Source organism: Hyla sarda, chromosome 4 (genome assembly GCF_029499605.1).
Source record: "Hyla sarda isolate aHylSar1 chromosome 4, aHylSar1.hap1, whole genome shotgun sequence".
Classification (NCBI taxonomy): Eukaryota; Metazoa; Chordata; class Amphibia; order Anura; family Hylidae; genus Hyla; species Hyla sarda.
The window spans coordinates 171,961,399-171,987,375 of NC_079192.1; the positions used below are offsets into that span (position 1 = coordinate 171,961,399).

Consider the following 25,977-nt stretch of genomic DNA (forward strand, 5'->3'; position numbering starts at 1 on the left):
CAGTAACCCTTGCCGTAACTCTGTGCTTCCTCCAGTAACCGGTCTCCCTAAGGCCTATATGGACTTCGCGGATGTTTTCTGCAAAAAACAAGCGGAGACTTTACCTCCTCACAGGCCTTATGATTGTCCTATCGACCTCCTCCCGGGCACTACTCCACCCCGGGGCAGAATTTATCCTCTCTCTGCCCCAGAGACTCTTGCCATGTCTGAATACGTCCAGGAGAATCTAAAAAAGGGCTTTATCCGTAAATCCTCCTCTCCTGCCGGAGCCGGATTTTTCTTTGTGTCCAAAAAAGATGGCTCTCTACGTCCTTGCATTGACTACCGCGGACTTAATAAAATCACGGTTAAGAACCGCTACCCCTTACCCCTCATCTCTGAACTCTTTGATCGCCTCCAAGGTGCCCACATCTTTACTAAATTGGACTTAAGAGGCGCCTATAACCTCATCCGCATCAGAGAGGGGGATGAGTGGAAAACAGCATTTAACACCAGAGATGGACACTTTGAGTATCTGGTCATGCCCTTTGGCCTGTGCAACGCCCCTGCTGTCTTCCAAGACTTTGTTAATGAAATTTTTCGTGATCTGTTATACTCCTGTGTTGTTGTATATCTTGATGATATCCTAATTTTTTCGGCCAATCTAGAAGAACACCGCCAGCATGTCCGTATGGTTCTTCAGAGACTTCGTGACAATCAACTCTATGCTAAAATTGAGAAATGTCTGTTTGAATGCCAATCTCTTCCTTTTCTAGGATACTTGGTCTCTGGCCAGGGACTACAAATGGATCCAGATAAACTCTCTGCCGTCTTAGATTGGCCACGCCCCTCCGGACTCCGTGCCATCCAACGTTTTTTGGGGTTCGCCAATTATTACAGGCAATTTATTCCACATTTTTCTACCATTGTGGCTCCTATTGTGGCTTTAACCAAAAAAAATGCCGATCCCAAGTCTTGGCCTCCTCAAGCGGAAGACGCCTTTAAACGACTCAAGTCTGCCTTCTCTTCGGCTCCCGTGCTCTCCAGACCTGACCCATCTAAACCCTTCCTATTGGAGGTTGATGCCTCCTCAGTGGGAGCTGGAGCTGTCCTTCTACAAAAAAACTCTTCCGGGCATGCTGTTACTTGTGGGTTTTTTTCTAGGACCTTCTCTCCGGCGGAGAGGAACTACTCCATCGGGGATCGAGAGCTTCTAGCCATTAAATTAGCACTTGAGGAATGGAGGCATCTGCTGGAGGGATCAAGATTTCCAGTTATTATTTACACCGATCACAAGAACCTCTCATACCTCGAGTCTGCCCAACGGCTGAATCCTCGTCAGGCCAGGTGGTCTCTGTTCTTTGCCCGATTTAATTTTGAAATTCACTTTCGGCCTGCTGATAAGAACATTAGGGCCGATGCTCTCTCTCGTTCCTCAGATGCTTCTGAAATTGAACTCTCTCCTCAACACATCATTCCTCCTGACTGCCTGATTTCCACTTCTCCAGCCTCCATCAGGCAAACTCCTCCAGGAAAGACCTTTGTTTCTCCACGCCAACGCCTCGGAATCCTCAAATGGGGTCACTCCTCCCATCTCGCAGGTCATGCGGGCATCAAGAAATCTGTGCAACTCATCTCTCGCTTCTATTGGTGGCCGACTCTAGAGACTGATGTGGTGGACTTTGTGCGAGCCTGCACTATCTGTGCCCGGGATAAGACTCCTCGCCAGAAGCCCGCTGGTTTTCTTCTTCCTCTGCCTGTTCCCGAACAACCTTGGTCTCTGATTGGTATGGATTTTATTACTGACTTACCCCCATCCCATGGCAACACTGTTATTTGGGTGGTCGTTGATCGATTCTCCAAAATGGCACATTTCATCCCTCTTCCTGGTCTTCCTTCAGCGCCTCAGTTGGCTAAACAATTTTTTGTACACATTTTTCGTCTTCACGGGTTGCCTACGCAGATCGTCTCGGATAGAGGCGTCCAATTTGTGTCTAAATTCTGGAGGGCTCTCTGTAAACAACTCAAGATTAAATTAAATTTTTCTTCTGCATACCATCCTCAATCCAATGGACAAGTAGAAAGAATTAACCAGATCTTGGGTGACTATTTACGACATTTTGTTTCCTCCCGCCAGGATGACTGGGCAGTTCTTCTACCTTGGGCCGAATTCTCGTATAATTTCAGAATCTCTGAATCTTCCTCCAAATCCCCGTTTTTCGTGGTGTACGGCCGTCACCCTCTTCCCCCCCTCCCTACCCCCTTGCCCTCTGGTCTGCCCGCTGTGGATGAAATTTCTCGTGATCTTTCCGTCATATGGAGAGAGACCCAAAATTCTCTCTTACAGGCTTCTTCACGCATGAAGAGATTCGCGGATAAGAAAAGAAGAGCTCCTCCCATTTTTTCCCCTGGAGACAAGGTATGGCTCTCCGCCAAATATGTCCGCTTCCGTGTCCCTAGCTATAAGTTGGGACCACGCTATCTTGGTCCTTTCAAGATTTTGCGCCAGATTAATCCTGTCTCTTACAAACTTCTTCTTCCTCCTTCTCTTCGTATTCCTAATGCCTTTCATGTTTCTCTTCTTAAACCACTTATCATTAACCGTTTCTCTCCCAAATCTGTTCCCCCCACTCCTGTCTCCGGCTCCTCGGACATCTTCTCCGTCAAGGAAATTTTAGCATCTAAAAAGGTCAGAGGGAAAACCTTCTTTTTAGTGGATTGGGAGGGTTGTGGTCCAGAAGAGAGGTCCTGGGAACCTGAGGACAATATCCTGGACAAAAGTCTGGTCCTCAGGTTCTCAGGCTCCAAGAAGAGGGGGAGACCCAAGGGGGGGGGTACTGTTACGCCGAGCGCTCCGGGTCCCCGCTCCTCCCCGGAGCGCTCGCTACACTCCTCTCACTGCAGCGCTCCGGTCGGTTCCACGGACCCGGGGCGCTGCGATACCGCCTCTGGCCGGGATGCGATTCGCGATGCGGGTAGCGCCCGCTCGCGATGCGCACCCCGGCTCCCGTACCTGACTCGCTCTCCGTCAGTTCTGTCCCGGCGCGCGCGGCCCCGCTCCCTAGGGCGCGCGCGCGCCGGGTCTTTGCGATTTAAAGGGCCACTGCGCCGCTGATTGGCGCAGTGGTTCCAATTAGTGTTTACACCTGTGCACTTCCCTATATCACCTCACTTCCCCTTCACTCCCTCGCCGGATCTTGTTGCCTTAGTGCCAGTGAAAGCGTTTCCTTGTGTGTTCCTAGCCTGTGTTCCAGACCTCCTGCCGTTGCCCCTGACTACGATCCTTGCTGCCTGCCCCGACCTTCTGCTACGTCCGACCTTGCTTCTGTCTACTCCCTTGTACCGCGCCTATCTTCAGCAGCCAGAGAGGTTGAGCCGTTGCTAGGGGATACGACCTGGTCACTACCGCCGCAGCAAGACCATCCCGCTTTGCGGCGGGCTCTGGTGAAAACCAGTAGTGACTTAGAACCGATCCTCTAGCACGGTCCACGCCAATCCCTCTCTGGCACAGAGGATCCACTACCTGCCAGCCGGCATCGTGACACGTACTAATTTGGTTAAAAAGTTTGTGATTTTTTTTAAGCGCAACAATAATATAAAAGTATGTAATAATGGGTATCATTTTAATCGTATTGACCCTCAGAATAAAGAACACATGTCATTTTTACCGTAAATTGTACGGCGTGAAAACAAAACCTTCCAAAATTAGCATAATTGCGTTTTTCTTTTTAATTTCCCCACAAAAATAGTGTTTTTCGGTTGCGCCATACATTTTATGATATAATGAGTGATGTCATTACAAAGGACAACTGGTCATGCAAAAAACAAGCCCTCATACTAGTCTGTGGATGAAAATATAAAAGAGTTATGATTTTTAGAAGGCGAGGAGGAAAAAAGTCCTTAAGGGGTTAAACCAACTGGTGCCAGAAAGTTAAACAGATTTGTAAATCGGGTCTATTAAAAAAATCTTAATGCTTCCAGTACTTTTTAGGGGCTGTATACTAAAGAGAAATCCAAAAAAGAAATGCATTGCCTCTGATGTCATGACCACAGTTGTCACGATGCCGGCTGGCAGGTAGTGGATCCTCTGTGTCAGAGAGGGATTGGCGAGGACCGCGCTAGTGGACCGGTTCTAAGTCACTACTGGTTTTCACCAGAGCCCGCCGCAAAGCGGGATGGTCTTGCAGCGGCGGTAGTGACCAGGTCGTATCCACTAGCAACGGCTCACCTCTCTGACTGCTGATGACAGGCGCGGTACAAGGGAGTAGGCAGAAGCAAGGTCGGACGTAGCAGAAGGTCGGGGGCAGGCGGCAAGGATCGTAGTAAGGGGCAACGGCAGGAGGTCTGGAACACGGGCTAGGAACAAACAAGGGAACGCTTTCACTAGGCACAAGTGCAACAAGATCCGGCCAGGGAGTGCAGGGGAAGTGAGGTGATATAGGGAAGTGCACAGGTGATCACACTAATTGGTAATTGGGAAGATTGGGCCAGGCACCATCATTGGTGCACTGGCCCTTTAAATCGCAGAGACCCGGCGCGCGCGCGCCCTAGGGAGCGGGGCCGCGCGCGCCGGGACAGGACCGAGGGAGAGCGAGTCAGGTACGGGAGCCGGGGTGCGCATCGCGAGCGGGCGCTACCCGCATCGCGAATCGCATCCCGGCTGGAGGCGGGACCGCAGCGCACCCGGTCAGTGGATCTGACCGGGGCGCTGCAACAATGAAGATGAGGCGAGCGCTCCGGGGAGGAACGGGGACCCGGAGCACTCGGCGTAACAGTACCCCCCCCTTGGGTCTCCCCCTCTTCTTGGGGTCAAAGAACCTGAGGAAAAAAAACTCAATTATTCCGTGATGAGGTCCGATGCACATTAGGAGGGGTTCTGTGTGGAAACGCACGAGACAGTCCAATCTTTTATTGTAAAAACAATAGATGTAGAGGGGTCTGGCGAGACTGGTCACAGGAACGTAGAACCTGTTGATAAGAGAGGCCAAAAAAATTTTTCCTGCAGATCCGGAATCCAAGAAGACCATAGTAGAGAAGGAGAAGGTAGAGGCAGATATCCGCACAGGCACAGTAAGGCGTGGAGAAGCAGAGTTGACATCAAGAACTGTGTCACCTTTGTGCGGAGTCAGCGTACGTCTTTCCAGGCGGGGAGGACGGATAGGACAATCCTTCAGGAAGTGTTCGGTACCGGCATAGTACAGGCAAAGATTCTCCATGCGGCGTCGTGTCCTCTCTTGAGGTGTCAAGCGAGACCGGTCAACTTGCATAGCCTCCGCGGCGGGAAGCACAGGAACGGATTGCAGAGGACCAGAGGAGAGAGGAGCCGGGGAGAAAAAACGCTTCGTGCGAACAAAGTCCATATCCAGGCGGAGCTCCAGACGCCATCCGGAAGAACGCATGTCAATGCGAGTGGCAAGATGAATGAGTTCATGTAGGTCAGCAGGAGTCTCTCGTGCGGCCAGAACATCTTTAATGTTGCTGGATAGGCCTTTTTTAAAGGTCGCGCAGAGAACCTCACTATTCCAGGACAACTCGTAAGTAAGAGCACGGAACTGAATGGCGTACTCGCCAACGGAAGAAACACCCTGGGCCAGGTTCAGCAGGGCAATCTCGGCTGAAGAAGCTCGGGCAGGTTCCTCAAAGACACTTCGAATTTCCGAGAAGAAGGAGTGTAAAGAGGCAGTGACGGGGTCATTGCGGTCCCAGAGCGGTGCGGCCCATGACAGGGCTTTTCCAGACAGAAGGCAGACTACGAAAGCCACCTTAGACCTTTCAGTAGGAAACTGGTCCGACATCATCTCCAAGTGCTGGGAACATTGCGAAAGAAAGCCACGGCAATACTTAGAGTCCCCATTAAATTTGTCCGGCAAGGACAGGCGGAGGCTAGGAGTGGCCACTCGCTGCGGAGGAGGTGCAGGAGCTGGCGGAGGAGAAGATTGCTGATGAAGTTGCGACTGAAGTTGGTGCACAATGGTGGACACTTCCGACAGCTGGTGGATTAGATGGGCGATCTGTCGGGCTTGCTGGGCGACCACCGTGGTGATATCAGAGGCAACTGGCAGGGGAACCTCAGCGGGATCCATGGCCGGATCTACTGTCACGATGCCGGCTGGCAGGTAGTGCATCCTCTGTGTCAGAGAGGGATTGGCGAGGACCGCGCTAGTGGACCGGTTCTAAGTCACTACTGGTTTTCACCAGAGCCCGCCGCAAAGCGGGATGGTCTTGCAGCGGCGGTAGTGACCAGGTCGTATCCACTAGCAACGGCTCACCTCTCTGACTGCTGATGACAGGCGCGGTACAAGGGAGTAGGCAGAAGCAAGGTCGGACGTAGCAGAAGGTCGGGGGCAGGCGGCAAGGATCGTAGTAAGGGGCAACGGCAGGAGGTCTGGAACACGGGCTAGGAACAAACAAGGGAACGCTTTCACTAGGCACAAGTGCAACAAGATCCGGCCAGGGAGTGCAGGGGAAGTGAGGTGATATAGGGAAGTGCACAGGTGATCACACTAATTGGTAATTGGGAAGATTGGGCCAGGCACCATCATTGGTGCACTGGCCCTTTAAATCGCAGAGACCCGGCGCGCGCGCGCCCTAGGGAGCGGGGCCGCGCGCGCCGGGACAGGACCGAGGGAGAGCGAGTCAGGTACGGGAGCCGGGGTGCGCATCGCGAGCGGGCGCTACCCGCATCGCGAATCGCATCCCGGCTGGAGGCGGGACCGCAGCGCACCCGGTCAGTGGATCTGACCGGGGCGCTGCAACAATGAAGATGAGGCGAGCGCTCCGGGGAGGAACGGGGACCCGGAGCACTCGGCGTAACAACAGTGCTCTCTGCTGACCTCTGCTGCCCATTTTAGGAACTGTCCAGAGCAGAATATGTTTGCTATGGGCATTTTCTCCTGCTCTGGATAGTTCCTAAAATGGACAGCAGAAGTCAGCAGAGAGCACTGTGATCACGACATCAGAGGAAATGCATTTCTTTTTGGATTTCACTTTAGTATACAGCCCCTAAAAAGTACTGGAAGGATTAAGATTTTTTTAATAGAAGTGATTTACAAATCTGTTTAACTTTCTGGCGCCAGTTGATTTAAAAAAAAAAAGTTTTCCACAGGAGTACCCCTCTAAAGGATCTGTTTCTAATATCTTGGTGTCAGATCCCACAGGGCACCTTTAGACAGGTCAGAACAGCATAAGGGAAAAATCCAATAATAGGCAGATTTTAATGTTATGTCTGCTTGGTGTACATGTCTCTATTTACACTGGTGATGTACTGTAGATTCTATGTTAAGAAGATCCATTATCTTTTTTCCTATTGACTTATAATGAATTGGTCAATGTCATTTTTGGATTGTTACAACAGAAAGTATACAAATGTTAGTTACCCATAGTCCACTCTGCTATCAATCCAAAAGGCACAAACATATTGCGCTATAAAGGTAATATTAGAAAACACTGGGCTTATAGTTATGAGTCTGCTTTATTCATGAGGGATGTAGTCCTCACCTTCCGTCCTTGCCAGCTGGGATTGACAGGTTGCCTTGGATAAAATAGGGCAGCAAAGTCTAATGACAGATGTGCTTTAAAGGGCTTTTTTATGGTTTATCATTCTGTTCATACAAATAGGCCCTGTAGCTACAATTTCGGTAATTCTGTCATTTCTGTAACTTCAATTATCTAATTCATCTAATTCAGTCCTCACACCAAAATGACATGGACCATGGATGTTCGGAGAAGTGTATATTCATTAGTAAACTGCAACTACAACAAAATCTATGGATGCACTTCCCACTTTGCCTAGCATAACAAATTCATACAACTGCACTTTCCATGTTATCAGTAGGGGCTGAATGGAATGGCTGCAGGCACATTGTACATCATTGGGACTGACTATGTGTCATGATGGAACCAAGTCTCATGTTTGAATTATCTTTTTGAAAAGCTTCGTAGTCTTCTAGTTTAAGGATTATACAAGATAGACACTGACACATAACATATTTACCTTCCTCTAGGTCAGGCTTCTTCCAACAAGGGGGTTTCAGGAGCAAGCAAAAAGCAGTAACCAGTGGATGACACTCAGTGACCTCCAACAGCAAGAAATTACAATAATTCCTGTAGCCTGTCATAGCAAAAAATAAAGAAAGAAATAATCAATGGGTAAAAAAAAGAAAGTAAGGTCACTGAGGACACAAAAATAGGGTTAAAGGGGTACTCTGCCTCTAGACATCTTATCCCCTATACAAAGGATAGGGGATAAGATGTCTGATCGTAAGGGTCTCGCCACTGGGGACCCTGCGATCTCGGCTGTGGTACCCCAGACATCCGGTGCACAGAGTGAACTTTGCTCCGTGCCGGATGTCTGGCCATGCGGGGCGGAGGCTTGTGACGTCACGGCCGTGCCCCCTCAATGCAAGTCTATGGGAGGGGGCATGACGGCTGTCACGCCCACTCCCATAGACTTGCATTGAGGGTAGCATGGCTGTGATGTCACCAGCCTCCGACGCTGCGCCCGACGCTCTAAACCAGTGATGGCAAAACTTTTTGAGCCCAAACCGTAATGCCCGACAAGTGCCCAAACCGTAATGCACGACAACTTTTTTCCCCTCAAAGTGCCAGCACAGCAATTGAACCAGAATACTGAGGTTTAGGTTTACCAAAGGCTGACCAGGCATGCTGAGAGTTGTAGTTTTGCAACAGCTGGAGGAACCCTGTTAGGAAAAATACTGCCATGGGGACTGTTTTACTACCTGCACTGCAATCTAGTGATTGCAGACACTGATCGCTGTTGTGCCATAGGCATATCACTGATCAGTGTTATCGGCGCTCCATTGCTACAGCTTACAGAGGCTATCAGCCGATTGGACAGGACGGAGGCAGGTAGGTAACCTCCACCTGTCCTCTTAGCTAATCGGGACCCAGCAGCATTATGCGGCCAGTGTCCCGATCAGCTCCACTGAGCTACCGGTAGTCACTTCGGCATTTTAGACACCGCGATCAGCTTTGATTGCCGTGTCTAAAGTGTTAATGTCGGACATCACTCGGATCGGTGATGTCCGGCATTAGCTAGCATGAAGAGAGATCAGCTCTTGAGCTCTCTTCAAACACCCGCTGCATGGCTGCACCGTTTATTAGCGGCAGCCGGCCATGATGGGGTTAATTCACCTCCCAGTGCTGCGCACTGCTGGGAGGAGAGACAGTCAGGCCACGCAGTAAAGGGACCAGGCCGCGCTGCAGGGAGCTCCCTTGTTTAATTATCTGCTCCCCTGCAGGCCGGCCGGCCCCTTCATTGTGCAACCCACTGTATAATTGCACGCATCAAAAGGCATCCATGGCAAACTATGGACGCGTGCCCACACGTGTGCCATAGGTTCACTATCATTGCTCTAAAGAAACACAGGGTGCAGCAGGGCAATCAGACATCTTATTCCCTGTCCTTTGGATAGGGGATAAGATGTCTAGGGGCGGAGTACCCCTTTAATAATATAATGGTATTGAGGTTTTCCAATAAGAATGTAGGAAAGGAGGAAATAATGCTTTTTTAATTATAATACTGTATATATAGAAAGCTGAAAGTACAAAAAATACAGAAGTAATGTTTTTGGACCAAGAAATGTTGCTAACTTACCTGGGTCCCAGCTTTGTACGCTGTGTTGCAGTAAACTCAAGTCCAGGCGACAGAAGTGTATGACATTAAAGGTAAGTGAGATGACAAGCCGGGCGATTGCGAGCAATCCACCGCGTAAAATATTCACCGGGAGGAAGATATATGTGAATAGGAAGAGAACTCTCCTAAATGTATAGAGGAAAAAGAAGCTTCAGTGTGCACATTTATAGACTTTATTCATCAGCTAAACTTCTTAAAGTAGCAGTCAAGAAAAAAACTGATGCACTGCATTCTGCCTGAGGGTAAAGTAGACACAGAGATTCTCTTTTTTGATGTTCTTTGATAACCTGTGTCATGTACCATCCCCTCAGGCACTGTGCTTGGCATACCACTGTGCTCCGAGAAAATAATATACACTAGCAAAACAAAAAATAAAACTAACAGATTACGGCACAACGCTATTTCTTGGGTGATAATACACACATTGTTCCTGACATTACTTAGGTTAGGTTCACATCATCATACGTTGTATCCTAATGATGAATACGTTTCTCAGCAGAGAATTGTAGCCATGTTTCATCCCCTTTATCATAATTCTTGTAAAGTGATGCTGTCGGCTCTTTACACTGTGGCTTTCTAGTAATTGGTGGTGAAGTCATTGAGCATTTACATCAGTTAGGTCATGCTATTAATCTTTATCTATGGAGCATCAGTAGGGCTCCTATCGATGCTTTAACTTGTATACTAAATACAACAAAAATCTAAAACCCAATGCTGAAAAAAGGATTTCATAGCATACATTATAAGGATCTGACACTCTGAATTTACCTGTTAACCAGTTTAAGATCATATGTGGCTATATTGCGTATTGTGTATTATTTCTAATTGGCAGTTTTTTGGGGGGGTTTTTTAACGGCATAAATTGGATCCACATTCAACCTATGTCAATGGCAGCCACATGCAGCTGTATAAGTATACATAAGCATTCATCCTTAGACCATTTCGGATGAGTCCAGACAACTGGATACACAGATATGGTGTAAACTTAGCCCATCCAGCAACATTTCTTTGGTAGAATACCTTTTGAAATGTGAAGGATTATGTAAAAATTTTCTTCTATATCCCATAACAATTTGTAAAATATCCATACAGGAACAAGGGCAGCAGTGAACAAAAGCTTCAATAATTGTACATTTTTGATTTTCTTAAAGTAATGGGATCTCATTTTCTGATAATAGCCAATATATTTCTATTTCTACAAATATTAAGCACTTGAAAGACAAAATTTAAAGTGTTGGATATTAGTTATTGAATAGTGAAGACATGGTTGCTCTCACTCAGAAGATTGATATCTATGGAAAGATTCAGGGTTGTGCACATGACCCCCTTCATAGAGCATGCTGTCAGAACAGACAGGAAAGTAAAACGTTTTTCCTTTTCCCATCTATCTGGTGTCAGACTGTAGTCTATGTGCACAAATCTTACAAAGTTGTCTGTGTTTTCCAAATATAGTGTCAATTGTGGATTGAAGCATAGAACTAATACATGTCTGCGAGCATTTCTATAGTAGAGTTCTAGTTTGAAAGGAAACAAAGAATCAGACATCTAAAAAAAATATATATCTAAATCCCCAAGTATATTTACATATGGCAGCAACATATTCTGTAAAGTGCAGAGAATAGAGTACCTGTTAGTAGTTTGCCATGGACTTCCTTGCAGGAAGATGAAGCGTGTAGAAAGGTGCTGAACTATTGTGACCAGTAGCAAAAGTAACCAAAATGGCCTGAGATAGAAAAAAATGTCTTGTCAGTTATTAACAAAAGGGTATTAAGTATTAAGGTCTGCATCCCAAGGTTGGTTCAAAAAGGAGGCAACTTTTTGTCAATTTGTGCCAACCTAACCAAATGTATAGGGCTTGGCACAGAGGGACACTCCCAAGTGCTGAATTTACTACAATTTATGCCCACTAGCAGTAGTGAATTATAGTTAAACTTTTAATAGTTTCATTAAAATTGTATCTGCACAGGCAGCATCAGAAGCACTTGGATCCTACACTTGCTGGGGTTTCTTAAGACCTTAGTTACTTTACGACAAATTGTTCCTTGTATTGGCAATTATCAGTAGAATCCTCATCGGGCTTTTACCAGTTCTAGAATTAACAATTTTTTGTTAGCTCATACTGTTTGTATATGGCTGGGACTACACAAAACTTACGCAGAACAGATGAAGGGACTTTAAGGTTAGAGTGTACTGTATTCTTCATGTTTTTTTAAAATCTTTTTTTTTTTACTCAAATTACATCAATTGAGACAAAGTTCTACAAAATATGTACAGTATATGCACGTTTGCATACTCTTACATACGCCTTGAATTGAACTGTCTCCCCACCTTTCATCCAATTCACACTTTGGCCAAATTCAATCTGACTTTCATCCCCACCCCTCTCATAAAACTTCCCTAACCAAGGTGGTCAATGATAAACTGACCACCAAAGCCATACACCAATCTTCTGTGCTCCCTTTCCTTTAACCTTCCTTTGCCTTTGGCACGGTAAGCAGCACCTCCACTACAAACTCTCTCACCTCACCCCGGTGTCATATATTTGTCCCATTCATGGACCTCATTATACCTCATCAACTAAACATTCAGTGTCTCCCATTCACATGCCACATTCTCACCTCTCCATCTCACTGTTGGAATCCCCCAAGGCTCTGTGTTGTGGACCCTATCTTTCTCCATCTATACTTTTAGCTTGGGACAGATCATTTAATCCCATGGCTTCAAGCACCACCAATACTCACATGTACATTCTACCCCCCCCCCCCCCCCCAATCTATCAATTACATTCAATGACTCTACTCTCTCCCTAATACCATATTATCACTGACTTGGGGTCACCTTTGATTCTGCTCTGTCCTTCGAACCACACATCCAGATTCTTACCATCTCCTGCCACCTCTACCTCTTAAACTTTCATTGAATCCTCTCCTTTCTCAACCTTGACTGCACAAGGCTGTTGGCACATGCCCTCATCATCTCCTACTTGGACTACTGCCACATCCTCCTCTATGGCCTTCTATGAAACATTCTTGTCCCCCTCTTTCTCTGCCCCTTCCCTCTGCCAGTAATAATAAATAATGCATATACATATGACTGCTAACAGTGTATTCCTAGTGGCCGTAGATGTCAAATAACAAAATATCTGTGTGTTACCCCAGCTTATTTGGAATATAGGAATACTTTTCCAAGCAAGCATTTGTTGTTAAAAACAAGTAATATCGGACCATTAAAAAACAGTTCTTGAACCTTGGTGTAAGTATAGGGTAAATCAGCTCAATATATTTAAAATACAAATTTTCAATATTAGATTAGGATCCATAGGTAGTAAACCTGCCCAAGGCAGGTCGTAAGGGAATTTACACATGGAAATTTCAGTGATTGATCGTGGTTTCAAACCAACTCTTTTGCTCCACCTTTTTGGGGCAGGTTTTCCTTAAAGCCAGTGTTGGTTTCTCCTACAAAGCCTCAGAACATGACTGGTGATATAATAAGCCAAGTCACAATAAGTAACCTATATATAGACAGCTGATTTAGGGTTACCTCATCAATAAAGAACAGGGTACTAACTGGCTACACAAAGGTCAGAATGAGTAGTGTTTCTCCTTGAGAAGAGCACCAAAAAGGTGTGTGGAGATGTATAGGCTGCTGCTTTGTATATCCTTCTCCCACAATTCTCAGTATAAGTCTCCACACACCTTTATGGTGCTCTCCTTAAATGGGTACTCCAGTGAAAAACTTATTTTTTTTAAATGACCTGGTGCCGGAAAGTTAAACAGATTTGCAAATTATTTCTGTTAAAAAATCTTAATCCTTTTAGTACTTTTTAGCAGCTGTCTGCTACAGAGGAAATTCTTAACTTTTTGAATTTCTTTTTTGTGTTGTCCACACTGTTCTCTGCTGACACCTCTGTCCATGTCAGGAACTGTCCAGAGTAGCATAGGTTTGCTATGAGGATTTTCTTCTGCTCTGGACAGTTCCTGATATGGGCATCAGGTGTCAGAAAAGAAATTAAAAAATATAAAGATTTTCCTCTGTAGCAAACAGCTGCTAAAAAGTACTGAAAGGATTAAGATTTTTTAATAATCTGTTTAACTTTCTGGCACCAGTTCATAAAAAAAAAAAAAAAAAAAGTTTTCCACCGGAGTACCTTTAAAGAGAAACATTATCCCTTTAACCATTTTAAATAATGTTTTATGTCTTTGATGGAAGTTTATATGAGTGCAAACATAGTACATATGCTGATAGTTTAGAATGTCTGTTTGGCAGCCTCAGGAGTGTGCTCCAGCTTTGAGCTGGTGTACATTTTTAGTCTACAATTTATGCTTGCTATCAGATGAGAGTTCACACCATTCTGCACCCCCTGCCGCCCACTTAGTGATTGCAGCGCAAACCTGGCAAAAAGTCACAAATCTTTGCCCAAAACTGAGTGACCTTTTGCTGGGTTTGTGCTTGGCACAGCCTTCATAAATCTGGGCCCATGTATCTGACCCCATGCATTTCCTGTGTAAAGTATTTTGCAAACTTTATACATACCACGTTCTTTCTAGAATGGGAAGAACAATCTGGAACTTTCCATATGCGATTGGAATAATGATAAGGAATGTAACAATCAGGTGAACAAGAAACAGGATGACGTGCTGCAGAATGAGACCTTCAGGAACAAAAAAGGACAAACACTTGCTTATAAACAGTTAATATTTTATATGGTCAGCATCACCAATTTCTAAAGGGAATGAATCACTTTTTATTTACTGATCAGAACAGTATTGTAATTTTTTTGTTTTTTTTTGTACATTATTATGGGGCAGCCCTCTTGTCTGAGCTGTTTTTAGCAATTAGAAAGGTGCTTTACAGCAGGGCCCATGGACATAGATAAAATAGACTGAAGGGGACCCAACTGACTTCTATGGTTTTCCAGGCATGTCATGTGACCCGTGCTGAGGCCATTGTACAGGTAGAGGGGAAAGGTATGTTCTATTCTTTACCCATTGTAAATGGGCTGATCATGCCTTATTGTCATACTTACCTTTACTGTAACCCTGCCTGTGATGATAGGGAGGAGACTTCTGAAAAGTTTTCTCTACAGAAGCATTTGCTTATTACTAGGCCTAGTAGCCAGAATGAAAATGGCTAAATGTCAGGATTATTTTATAATATAGATAGTAAAATGGGAAATTAGGAAAAACATAAATTCTTTACCCTTCCTTTGCCTTTGGCACAGTAAGCAGCACCTCCACTACAAACTCTCTCACCTCACACCGGTGTCAAAAATTCTTAAAAATGATTTTATTATGAAAACTTGATTTAAACAATAGGTCACTTTCGATTGACACATTCCCTTTAATACACTAAGTAACACCACTAGGACTAGATAATGTAGTAAAAGAATTACCTATACAGGTCACAGCCGCTTGGTAACTAATGTGACTCATCCAGCTGGCCAGAGCTGGTGGAGATGGATGGAGAGAGCGGGGCTTTAGAAAGACCTGGGTGACCTTACCAGCACATAAAGACTGTAGCGCCCATCTAGGAAAACAACAAAAGCAAAGTAAATATGTAGACAGGTAAGAGAACATGTAATAGGTTTGGTATAAGTAGACAGGTAGGAGAACATGTAATAGGTTTGGTATAAGTAGACAGGTAGGAGAACATGTAATAGGTTTAGTATAAGTAGACAGGTAGGAGAACATGTAATAGGTTTGGTATAAGTAGACAGGTAAGAGAACATGTAATAGGTTTGGTATAAGTAGACAGGTAAGAGAACATGTAATAGGTTTGGTATAGTGTTGCTCGCGAATATTTGGAATGCGAATTTTATTCGCGAATATAGCACTATATATTTGTAATTACAAATACTCGTTCATTTTTTTATTTTTTTTTCACAGTACACATCACAGTGATCATCCCTCTCTGCTTCCAGCTTGCGTGGTGTAAAGAAGGCTCTAATACTACTGTGTGAGACTGCCGTGCAAATTTTCTCATATGCGAACATTTGCATATGCTAATTTTCGCACATGCAAATTTTGTATATGCAAATTTCTGCGTATGCGAAAATAAACCGCAAATATTACGAATATGCGAATTTAGTGAATATATGACGAATATTCGTCCATATATTCGCGAAATATCGCAAATTCGAATATGGCCTATGCCGCTCAACTCTAGTTTGGTATAAGTAGACAGGTAGGAGAACATGTAGTAGGTTTGGTATAAGTAGACAGGTAGGAGAACATGTAATAGGTTTGGTATAAGTAGACAGATAAGAGAACATATAATAGATTTGGTATAAGTAGACATGTATGAGAACATGTAATAGGTGTTACGCCGAGCGCTCCGGGTCCCTGCTCCTCCCCGGAGCGCTCGCGGCGTCTCTCTCTCTGCAGCGCCCCGGTCAGACCAGCTGACCGGGAGCACTGCACTGACATTGCCGGCGGGGATGCGATTCACATAGCAGGACGCGCCCGCTCGCGAATCGCATCCCAAGTCACTTACCCGCCCCGGTCCCCAGCTGTCACATCCTGGCGTGCGCGGCTCCGCTCCTTAGGGCGCGCGCGAGCCAGCTCTCTAAGATTTAAAGGGCCAGTGCACCAGTTATTGGTGCCTGGCCCAATCAGCCTAATTAGCTTCCACCTGCTCCCTGTCCATATAACCTCACTTCCCCTGCACTTCTTTGCCGGATCTTGTTGCCTTGTGCCAGTGAAAGCGTTTAGTGTTGTCGAAAGCCTGTGTTCCAGATCTCCTGCTATCCTCATTCACTACGAACCTTGCCGCCTGCCCCGACCTTCTGCTACGTCTGACCTTGCCTCTGCCTAGTCCTTCTGTCCCACGCCTTCTTAGCAGTCAGCGAGGTTGAGCCGTTGCCGGTGGATACGACCTGGTTGCTACCGCCGCAGCAAGACCATCCCGCTTTGTGGCGGGCTCTGGTGAAAACCAGTAGCAACCCTAGAACCGGTCCACCGACACGGTCCACGTCAATCCCTCGCTGACACAGAGGATCCACATCCAGCCTGCCGAATCGTAACAGTAGATCCGGGCCATGGATCCTGCTGAGGTGCCGCTGCCAAGTCTCGCTGACCTATCCACGGTGGTCACTCAGCAATCGCAGCAAATTGCCCAACAAGGACAGCAGCTGTCGCAGTTGACCGCCACGTTACAGCAACTTCTGCCACTGCTACAGCAGCAACCATCTCCTCTGCCAGCTCCTGCACCTCCTCCGCAGCGAGTGGCCACTCCTAGCCTCCGCTTGTCCCTGCCGGACAAATTTGATGGGGACTCCCGACTCTGCCGTGGCTTCTTGTCTCAATGTTCCCTGCATATGGAGATGTTGTCGGACCAATTTCCTACAGAACGGTCTAAGGTGGCGTTCGTAGTGAGTCTTCTATCTGGAAAGGCTTTGTCTTGGGCCACACCGCTCTGGGACCGCAATGATCCTGCCACAGCCACTGTCCAGTCCTTCTTCGCTGAAGTCGGAGTGTCTTCGAGGAACCAGCCCGAGCTTTTTCTGCCGAGACTGCCCTGCTGAACCTGGTCCAGGGTAATTCTTCAGTAGGCGAGTACGCCATCCAATTTCGTACTCTCACTTCCGAATTATCTTGGAATAACGAGGCTCTCTCGCGACCTTTAAAAAAGGCCTATCCAGTAACATCAAGGATGTGCTGGCCGCACGAGAGATTCCTGCCAACCTGCAAGAACTTATCCATTTGGCCACCCGCATTGACATGCGTTTTTCTGAGAGACACCAGGAGCTCCGCCAGGAAAAAGACCTTAATCTCTGGGCACCTCTCTCACAGTATCCTTTGCAATCTACCCCTGTGCCTCCCGCCGAGGAGGCTATGCAAGTGGAGCGGTCTCGCCTGACCCATGAAGAGAGGACTCGCCGTAGGGATAACAATTTATGTCTGTACTGCGCCAGTACCGAACACTTCTTGGTGGATTGCCCTATTCGTCCTCCACGTCTGGGAAACGCACGCACCCAGCTCACGTGGGTGTGGCGTCTCTTGGTACGAAGTCTGCTTCTCCACGTCTCACTGTGCCTGTGCGGATTTCTCCTTCTACCAACTCCTCCTTCTCAGCCGCGGCCTTCTTGGACTCTGGTTCTTCTGGAAATATTATTCTGGCCTCTTTGGTGAATAAGTTCTGCATCCCGGTGACCCGTCTCGTCAAGCCGCTCTACATTTCTTCGGTCAACGGAGTGAAGTTGGACTGTAGTGTGCATTACCGCATAGAACCCCTTTTAATGTGCATTGGACCCCATCATGAAAAGATTGAATTGTTCGTCCTTCCCAACTGCACCTCTGAAGTCCTCCTCGGTCTGCCATGGCTCCAGCATCATTCTCCCACCCTTGACTGGACCACCGGGGAGATTAAGAATTGGGGCCCTGCTTGCTGCAAGAAATGCCTCACGTCTGCTCCCAGTCCCGTCAGGCAAGCCTCAGTGCCTCCTCCTACACCTGGTCTCCCCAAGGCCTATCAGGACTATGCTTTGCCTCCTCATAGCCCCCGTCCTGGTAACACTCTGCCCCGTGCCAAGCTTCACCCTCTGCCCTCCCTCCCCATTCCCACTCCTTCTGAACTGCCTGCCTTTCATGAGGAAACCCTACAATCGCTCCCAGTGTCCTCGTCCCACGTGACCTAAGGGGGGGGGTACTGTTACGCCGAGCGCTCCGGGTCCCTGCTCCTCCCCGGAGCGCTCGCGGCGTCTCTCTCTCTGGCAACCCTAGAACCGGTCCACCAACACGGTCCACGCCAATCCCTCGCTGACACAGAGGATCCACATCCAGCCTGCCGAATCGTAACAATAGGTTTAGAGAACATGTAATAGGTTTGGTATAAGTGGACAGGTATGAGAACATGTAATAGGTTTGATATAAGTAGACAGGTAGGAGAACATGTAATAGGTTTGGTATAAGTGGACAGGTATGAGAACATGTAATAGGTTTGATATAAGTAGACAGATAAGAGAACATATAATAGGTTTGGTATAAGTAGACAGGTATGAGAACATGTAATAGGTTTGGTATAAGTAGACAGGTAGGAGAACATGTAATAGGTTTGGTAAAAGTAGACAGGTAGGAGAACATGTAATAGGTTTGGTATAAGTAGACAGGTAGGAGAACATGTAGTAGGTTTGGTATAAGTAGACAGGTAGGAGAACATGTAATAGGTTTGGTATAAGTAGACAGGTAGGAGAACATGTAATAGGTTTGGTGTAACCTGGACATGCAGATCTGGATAGGGGACTAAAATTCTAGGGTCTATGACAAATTATATCTCTTGTATTCACATCAAGTCCAGTTTCTGTACTTGTGTCTCAAAAAAGATTTTCCCCTTAAAATATAAGATCCCTAGTAATTGTATTCTTCCTTATCAAGTTCTAAATCACCTACATAGCTTTGAAAACTAGCTAAAAGTTAACTATATACACTGCTCAAAAAAATAAAGGGAACAGTGAAACAACACAATGTAACTGCAAGTCAATCATACGTCTGTGAAATCACACTGTCCACTCAGGAAATAACACTGATTGACAATCAATTTCACGTGCTGTTGTGCAAATGGAACAGACAACAGGTGGAAATTATAGGCAATTAGCAAGACACCCCCAATAAAAGAGTGGCTCTGCAGGTGGTGACTACAGACTACTTCTCAGTTCCTCTGCTTCCTGGCTGATGTTTTGGTCACTTTTTAATGCTGGCGGTGCTTTCACTCTAGTGGTAACATGAGACGGAGTGTACAACCCACACAAGTGGCTCAGGTAGTGCAGCTCATCCAGGATGGCACATCAATGCGAAAGAAGGTTTGCTGTGTCTGTCAGCGTAGTGTCCAGAGCATGGAGGCGCTACCAGGAGACAGGCCAGTACCTCAGGAGCCGTGGAGGAGGTCATAGGAGGGCAACAACCCAGCAGCAGGACCACTACCTTTGTGCAAGGTGGAGCACTTTCAGAGCCCTGCAAAATGACCTCCAGCAGGCAACAAATGTGCATGTGTCCACTCAAACAGTCAGAAACAGACTCCATGAGGGTGGTATGAGGGCCCGATGTCGACAGGTGGGGGTTGTGATTACACCCCAACACCGTGCAGGACGTTTGGCATTTGCCAGAGAAGACCAAGATTAGCAAATTCGCCACTGGCACCCTGTGCTCTTCACAGATGAAAGCAGGTTCACACTGAGCACATGTGACAGACTTGACAGAGTCTGGAGATGCCGTGAAGAACATTCTGCTGCCTGCAACATCTTCCAGCATGACCGGTTTCGTGGTGGGTCAGTAATGGTGTGGGGTGGCATTTCTTTGGGGAGGCCACACAGTCCTCCTTGTGCTTGCCAGAGGTAGCCTGACTACCATTAGGTACCTAGATAAGATCCTCAGACCTCTTTTGAGACCATATGCTGCGGCGGTTGGCCCTGGGTTCCTCCTAATGCATGACAATGCTAGATCTCATGTGGCTGGAGTGTGTCAGCAGTTCCTGCAAGAGGAAGGCATTGATGCTATGGACTGGCCCGCCTGTTCCCCAGACCTGAATCTGATTGAGAACATCTGGGACATCATGTCTCGCTCCATCCACCCATGCCACGTTGCACCACAGACTGTCCAGGAGTTGGTGGATGCTTTAGTCCAGGTCGCACGTGGAGGCAACACACACTACTGAGCCTCATTTTGACTTGTTTTAAGGACATTACATAAAAGATGGATTAGCCTGTAGTGTGGTTTTCCACTTTGATTTTGAGTGTGAGTCCATATCCAGACCTCCATGGGTTGATAAATTTGATTTCCATTGATAATTTTAGTGTGATTTTGTTGTCAGCACATTCAACTATGTTAAGACGAAAGTATTTCATACGATTAGTTCATTCATTCAGAACTAGGATGTGTTATCTTAGTGTTCCCTTTAGTTTTTTGAGCAGTGTAGATTTACATATGAATAAGCCAAAGCCAAAAAAGATGTCATAAAACAGTAGCTCTCACATGTTTGACAACACACTTTCTCTGACTAGGTAAATCTTCCTATGTACATACGTGTGTATTCCTGCTGTGTATTTCTTTCTCTTTCTACAGATTTTTCCATGGTTGTGGATGCATATTAGCCCAATTTAATGGGGAAAATTCAGGAACTTTCAAGCGGACGTGTTTTACATGCAGAAAACTGTATATGCTGCAAAATTGTCATAAGTGACATGTCACTCCTTTGTTTTCAGAGATCTGGATTTCTTATCTATGGTGGTGGCCATCTGCACATTAATGGCATTTACAGCATGTATTCCCATGTTAAAAAAATGAGAATGTGAACCAATATTTACTTGACAACCAGAACTTTGTCGCAATTGTGGCCTAACTTGTGTCAAAATTTGTCTTACATAAATTCCTTATATTTACTATGACACTTTTCCAACAAAAAGGGGATGGCCTTGGTAAAAGGGTTGTGTCTTTGGTAAATAGGGGCATGGCTTACGATGCGCCAATGTGAGGCAAATGGGTTAAAATTCTGGCAAACAATTTATTCTAAGAATGCAACAGATTTCTTAGAGCCACTGTGGTAAATCTGGTGCATTCTTAAACTGTCTAATCTAAGGTTAACTGTGAAAGAATTAGATGGCTATAGTACATTCAGACCATTGTATGAACATAGGGGTTTGGAATTCAGTTTTTCATGATGTCATCTAGAGGTGCTGAACAGAGTTTTTAACAATGTGACAGAGAAGAAAACTGACTATTTATATCTGCCCATTCAGGTAAATAGGGCTAAGCTTTAAATACCAGACACAGGCCAAGAACAAGAGTGGGGCTGATTCGGAAAAATATAAAGCAGTTCCTTTGTTCTAATCCAAAACAATCCCTCTTGGCTACATGGGTTAAGCTCATACTAACATCCCTGCCAAATGATCTTACCTGTGTTTGACTAGTGATCGCAGCAGCATTGTCACTGTCACCGCACAAGACAACACCATTGCGGCAATGTAACATACTATAAGAAAATAAGAAAAATACCTGTTACATTAACTAACAAAGAGATAGATTATAATTAAAAGTAGTGGTATTTAGCACAGTGCTTACATAGGCCTATCAGTACATGTTTTCCACATGACCAGTCCGGAGTAATTATTTACATTATTAAACTGACCAAAAAGTAGGAACACAGCAGTTGTTTCTTCCTGCACGTGTCACAATTCTACCAAGCGTAAGAATAATGTTCTCCCCAAGAATGAATGCACTGCAGATATCATTTGAGTCGCATACTGACACTGTTTTAATCTTTATACAAGTTATTGACAATATGCGATCCCAAGATCAAAAGTAATCTCCTATGAACAGGATAAGGCATACCTAGCTGATCTGTGAGGGTCCCTTTCATACATGGAAGTTTGGAAGGACCCTCACAGATCAGTTAGTTATGCCTTATCCTGTAGATAGGGGATAACGTTTCCTGTTTAGAGGGAATAACTTTATTTGGATCGGTATTTATGAATAATAACAATATTACATGATATTGCAGGAACAGTACCTGTAAATGGCCCTATGCATCCTGTAAAACATTGTTTTGTAGTTTATATTTAACCCCTTAAGGACGCAGCCCTTTTTCACCTTAAGGACTGAGCCCTTTTTCGCAATTATGACCATCGTCACTTTACGCATTAATAACTCTAAAACGCTTTTACCGAATATTCTGATTCTGAGATTGTTTTTTCATGACATATTCTACTTTATTTTGGTGGTAAATTTTCGGCGTTAATTGCATCCTTTTTTGGTGAAAAATCCCAAAATTTCTTGAAAATTTTAAAAATTTAGCATTTTTCTAACTTTGAAGCTCTCTGCTTGTAAGGAAAATGGATATTCCAAATACATTTTATTTTTCTTCACAAACACAATATGTCCACTTTATGTTGGCATCATAAAATGGACATACTTTTGCTTTTTGAAAAAATTAGAGGGCTTCAAAGTAGAGCAGCAATTTTCAAAAATTTCATGAAAATTGCTAAATCTGAAGGGACAGATGTTACAGAACTACAACTCCCAGCATGTCTGGGCAGTCAAGGCATGCTGAGAGTTGTAGTTTGGCAACATCTGGAGGGCTACTGTTTGGGCACCACTGTAACAGTGGTCTCCAAACTGTGACCCTTCAGATGTTGCAAAACTACAACTCCCAGCATGTCCAGACAGCCTTTGGCTGTCTGGGCATGCTGGGAGTTGCAGTTTGGCCCCCCTAGTGGTTGCCACAGTAAAGATCGATTTACTTTCACTTTCAATTCCCCCCCCCCCCCCCCACTGTCGATTCCCTACCTGATCAGGATCCAGCAGGCTCCAGCGAAGATCCCAGGTCCCCAGGCATCTTCTCCTGCAGGTACCGGCCTCCATCTTCTTCCCAGAGCCCCACGACATCCAGGGGCGGGCAGAACGGGGGGTTGCCATGGCAACCCCCTGTCCTGCGCTGCCATTGGTCAGAACTCCATTCTGAGTAATGGCAGGGGATAGGAGTAGATCGCAGCTTTGCGACCTCACTCCTATCCTTTAGGCTAATCGGGGCTGTTGCTGACAACTCCAATCAGCCCTATTTTCCGGGTGATCGGGTCACCAGAGACCCGATCAGCCCAGAATTGGAGAAAATTGCATGTCTGAATTGACATGCGATTTTCTCCGATCGCCGACATGGGGGGGTTTCAAGACCCCCCTGGGCGATGTGCCAGGGTGCCTGCTGAATGATTTCAGCAGGCATCCGGCTCCGGTCCCCAACCGGCTAGCGGTGGGGACCGGATTTCCCACGGGCGTATGGATGCGCCCTCGGTCCTTAAGGACTCGGAATGCAGGGCGTATCCATACGCCCTGTGTCCTGAAGAGGTTAAATAGGATCAAAATAGAAACGTTAAATAGCTTTGTATGATTAATTATGCATTGCATGTATATTAGATTTACAGCCTATTTCACCATGGGATTCCCTCCCTCAAGATTGAAAGGGGTGAAAACCACTGAACAATTTGCTAGAGAAATTGACATGCTGCAGATTTACCAAACAAGACATCACTTTCAGATCACTGCTATAAACGCAGGCCTCTGCTTACCTTCACCAAGCCATATGATTTAAGTCTGAGGGCAAAAGCTGAGCTTTTATTTGTCCAAGCTTTAGGCCAGGTGAATTAAAGGAGATATGTCATGAACAAAAATGTATCCACTATCCGCAGGATAGGGGATAAGTTTTAGATCGCAAGGGGTCCGACCACTGGGAACCAGCGCGATCTCCTGTATGGGGCCCAGGCTCTCTCTGGGAAGGGGGTATGTCGGCACCCCCACAAAGCATGTCCCTTCATATATCTCTATGGGAGAGCCGTTCAGCAATTTTCGGCTTTCCAATAAAGATATATGAAGGTGGCATGTCGGCCACTGCTTCATGTGCGGGTCAACACGCTTTGTTTCCGGGGAGAGCCTGGGCCCATACAGGAGAACACTGGGGGTCCGAGCTGTTGGACCCCCCACGATCTAAAACTTATCCCCTATTGTGCAGATAGGGGATACATTTTTGTACATGAGATATCATGGCAACAAATCCAAATTTATGACTCTTTAAAGCATACCTACAACATTGGTCTGGCAGCAGGATATTTTTATTTTATTTCTGCATAGCCTAAGACATGCCCTGAGACTAAAGCGATCAGGAGATGTTTTTGCTGGAAGTCCCATAGACTTCCTAAGTGTTTTTTGGTGTTTTTTAGTCTCCAGCTACCTAGTTACCAGAAATTTTAAAAAGATATTTTGCCGCCAGACCATTGTTGGAGATATGCTTTAAAAACATCCACATAGTATTTCAAGAGACAGTACCTATCATTAAATACAATAAGATAAGAAAATAAGGAAACAAATAACACATATCTATCACACATACTTTTGTGCCAGCTTCTTGGGCCAAGCCAGAAGTGGCTTCTTAATGAAAGATATCTTTGTAATTCGTAGTCTCTCACCTTCCACTGTCCAGATATAGTACACAATGTAGTCCACAGCTTTTGCCTTATCTTCATCCACAGGTACTCCAAAGCCAGCCAACATGAGTATAAACTCCGCATCAATAGAACTCCGGATCTTTTTCACTGTTGGGAGGAATCCTACCAGAAGAAGGAGGGCCACCTGTGGTTACAGAGACAAAATGGGAGTTTATTTGGTTTGCTATTCTTTCCAATCTCATAAACACCTGACCCAGGATTATCCCCTGCATTTTACCTGATAAGCAGATAGTACAGATACAGTAGCTGCCATTAAGGATCTTTGTGATAAGCGAAAGCCTGTGGGAAAAGGAGAATGGTATTAAAGGAAATAGTGTGTGACCACCATGATCATGTCACTGACACCGAGCTGTATCTCCACAGGATAAGACACATTGTAAGACACTGAAGAGGACATGAAGTGTTTTACCTATATTGGAAGAACAAAGATAGGAACAGAGATTCAGTGACACCTGGGAGCCAATACTGACCGAGTCTTTGCTGTAAAAAACAAACAGAGGGAGTTAGTTTATTTAGTATTAAGAATGCATATTAATTGAAGATGTCATGTTATGAAATCACATTTTTTCCACTTCTTTAACTCCTCAAGGATGCAGATAATTTTGATCTTAAAGGGTTACTGTCATAAACTTTTGACTTGTTACCCACATGTCAAGGTTTGGCAACCACCATCAGCTCCAGGAAATGTACCCTCTGCTTTTATACCCTAACACATATCCAGTGGGGTCTGCAGCTCTTAGCAGCAAATAGAGCTGACAGATTACCTTTAATAGTACAGTATATTACTGTATAAGGTCCTTCCCCCCAAAAATAATAATAATTGCAAAATTCATTATTTCTCTTTTTATACCTACATATACTGTAATTAAAGTTAACCCTTCCACATCACAAGGCTTACTGGTATGGCAATGTGGACAATGTGGAAAATCAGCATGACATTTTTTTTGCATATCCAGTACTGTGTATTACATATATTTTGGTTGCCAACTTGATTGGCAGCATGCTACTTTGTTTCCTTGGCAAACTATGTCTGTCACAAAAAATACATGTACTACATGCAGATACACCTGTCTGTCGCTGGACTTCCTGCTCCTGTACAGTAGTGATCTTTGACGCACAAACTATAAGCATTGCAGATCACCTGTACAGCGTAGTACATTCAAATCCAGTGAGTGTAAAGTAAGCTGTCATGTATGCACTGTATAAATATACACATGGGATTGGTGATAGGGAAGAATGGGCAGGGGTGGATGGGGTCGCCAACCGATAATATATCAAAACCATTATGTGAAAAGTCACTATGCGTGAGGGGTAAGAGTAATAAAAGAAAATGAAAGAGACTTCGCCTCTAAAATGTTTG

The 25,977-nt window shown here is 45.4% G+C and overlaps 1 protein-coding gene across 1 annotated transcript in view; it reads right to left on the bottom strand.

Moving 5' to 3' along the window:
• STRA6 (signaling receptor and transporter of retinol STRA6) overlaps positions 1-25,977 on the bottom strand; it is a 108,690-nt gene that overhangs the window by 14,296 nt on the left and 68,417 nt on the right. Inside the window, exons 9-17 of the mRNA XM_056572755.1 lie at positions 25,027-25,097; positions 24,835-24,896; positions 24,579-24,741; positions 21,520-21,595; positions 15,027-15,160; positions 14,168-14,285; positions 11,262-11,357; positions 9,596-9,759; positions 7,973-8,089 (exon numbers count right to left, since the gene is read on the bottom strand). Coding sequence (XP_056428730.1) covers positions 7,973-8,089; positions 9,596-9,759; positions 11,262-11,357; positions 14,168-14,285; positions 15,027-15,160; positions 21,520-21,595; positions 24,579-24,741; positions 24,835-24,896; positions 25,027-25,097 — 1,001 coding nt within the window. The remainder of the gene's footprint in view (positions 1-7,972; positions 8,090-9,595; positions 9,760-11,261; positions 11,358-14,167; positions 14,286-15,026; positions 15,161-21,519; positions 21,596-24,578; positions 24,742-24,834; positions 24,897-25,026; positions 25,098-25,977) is intronic.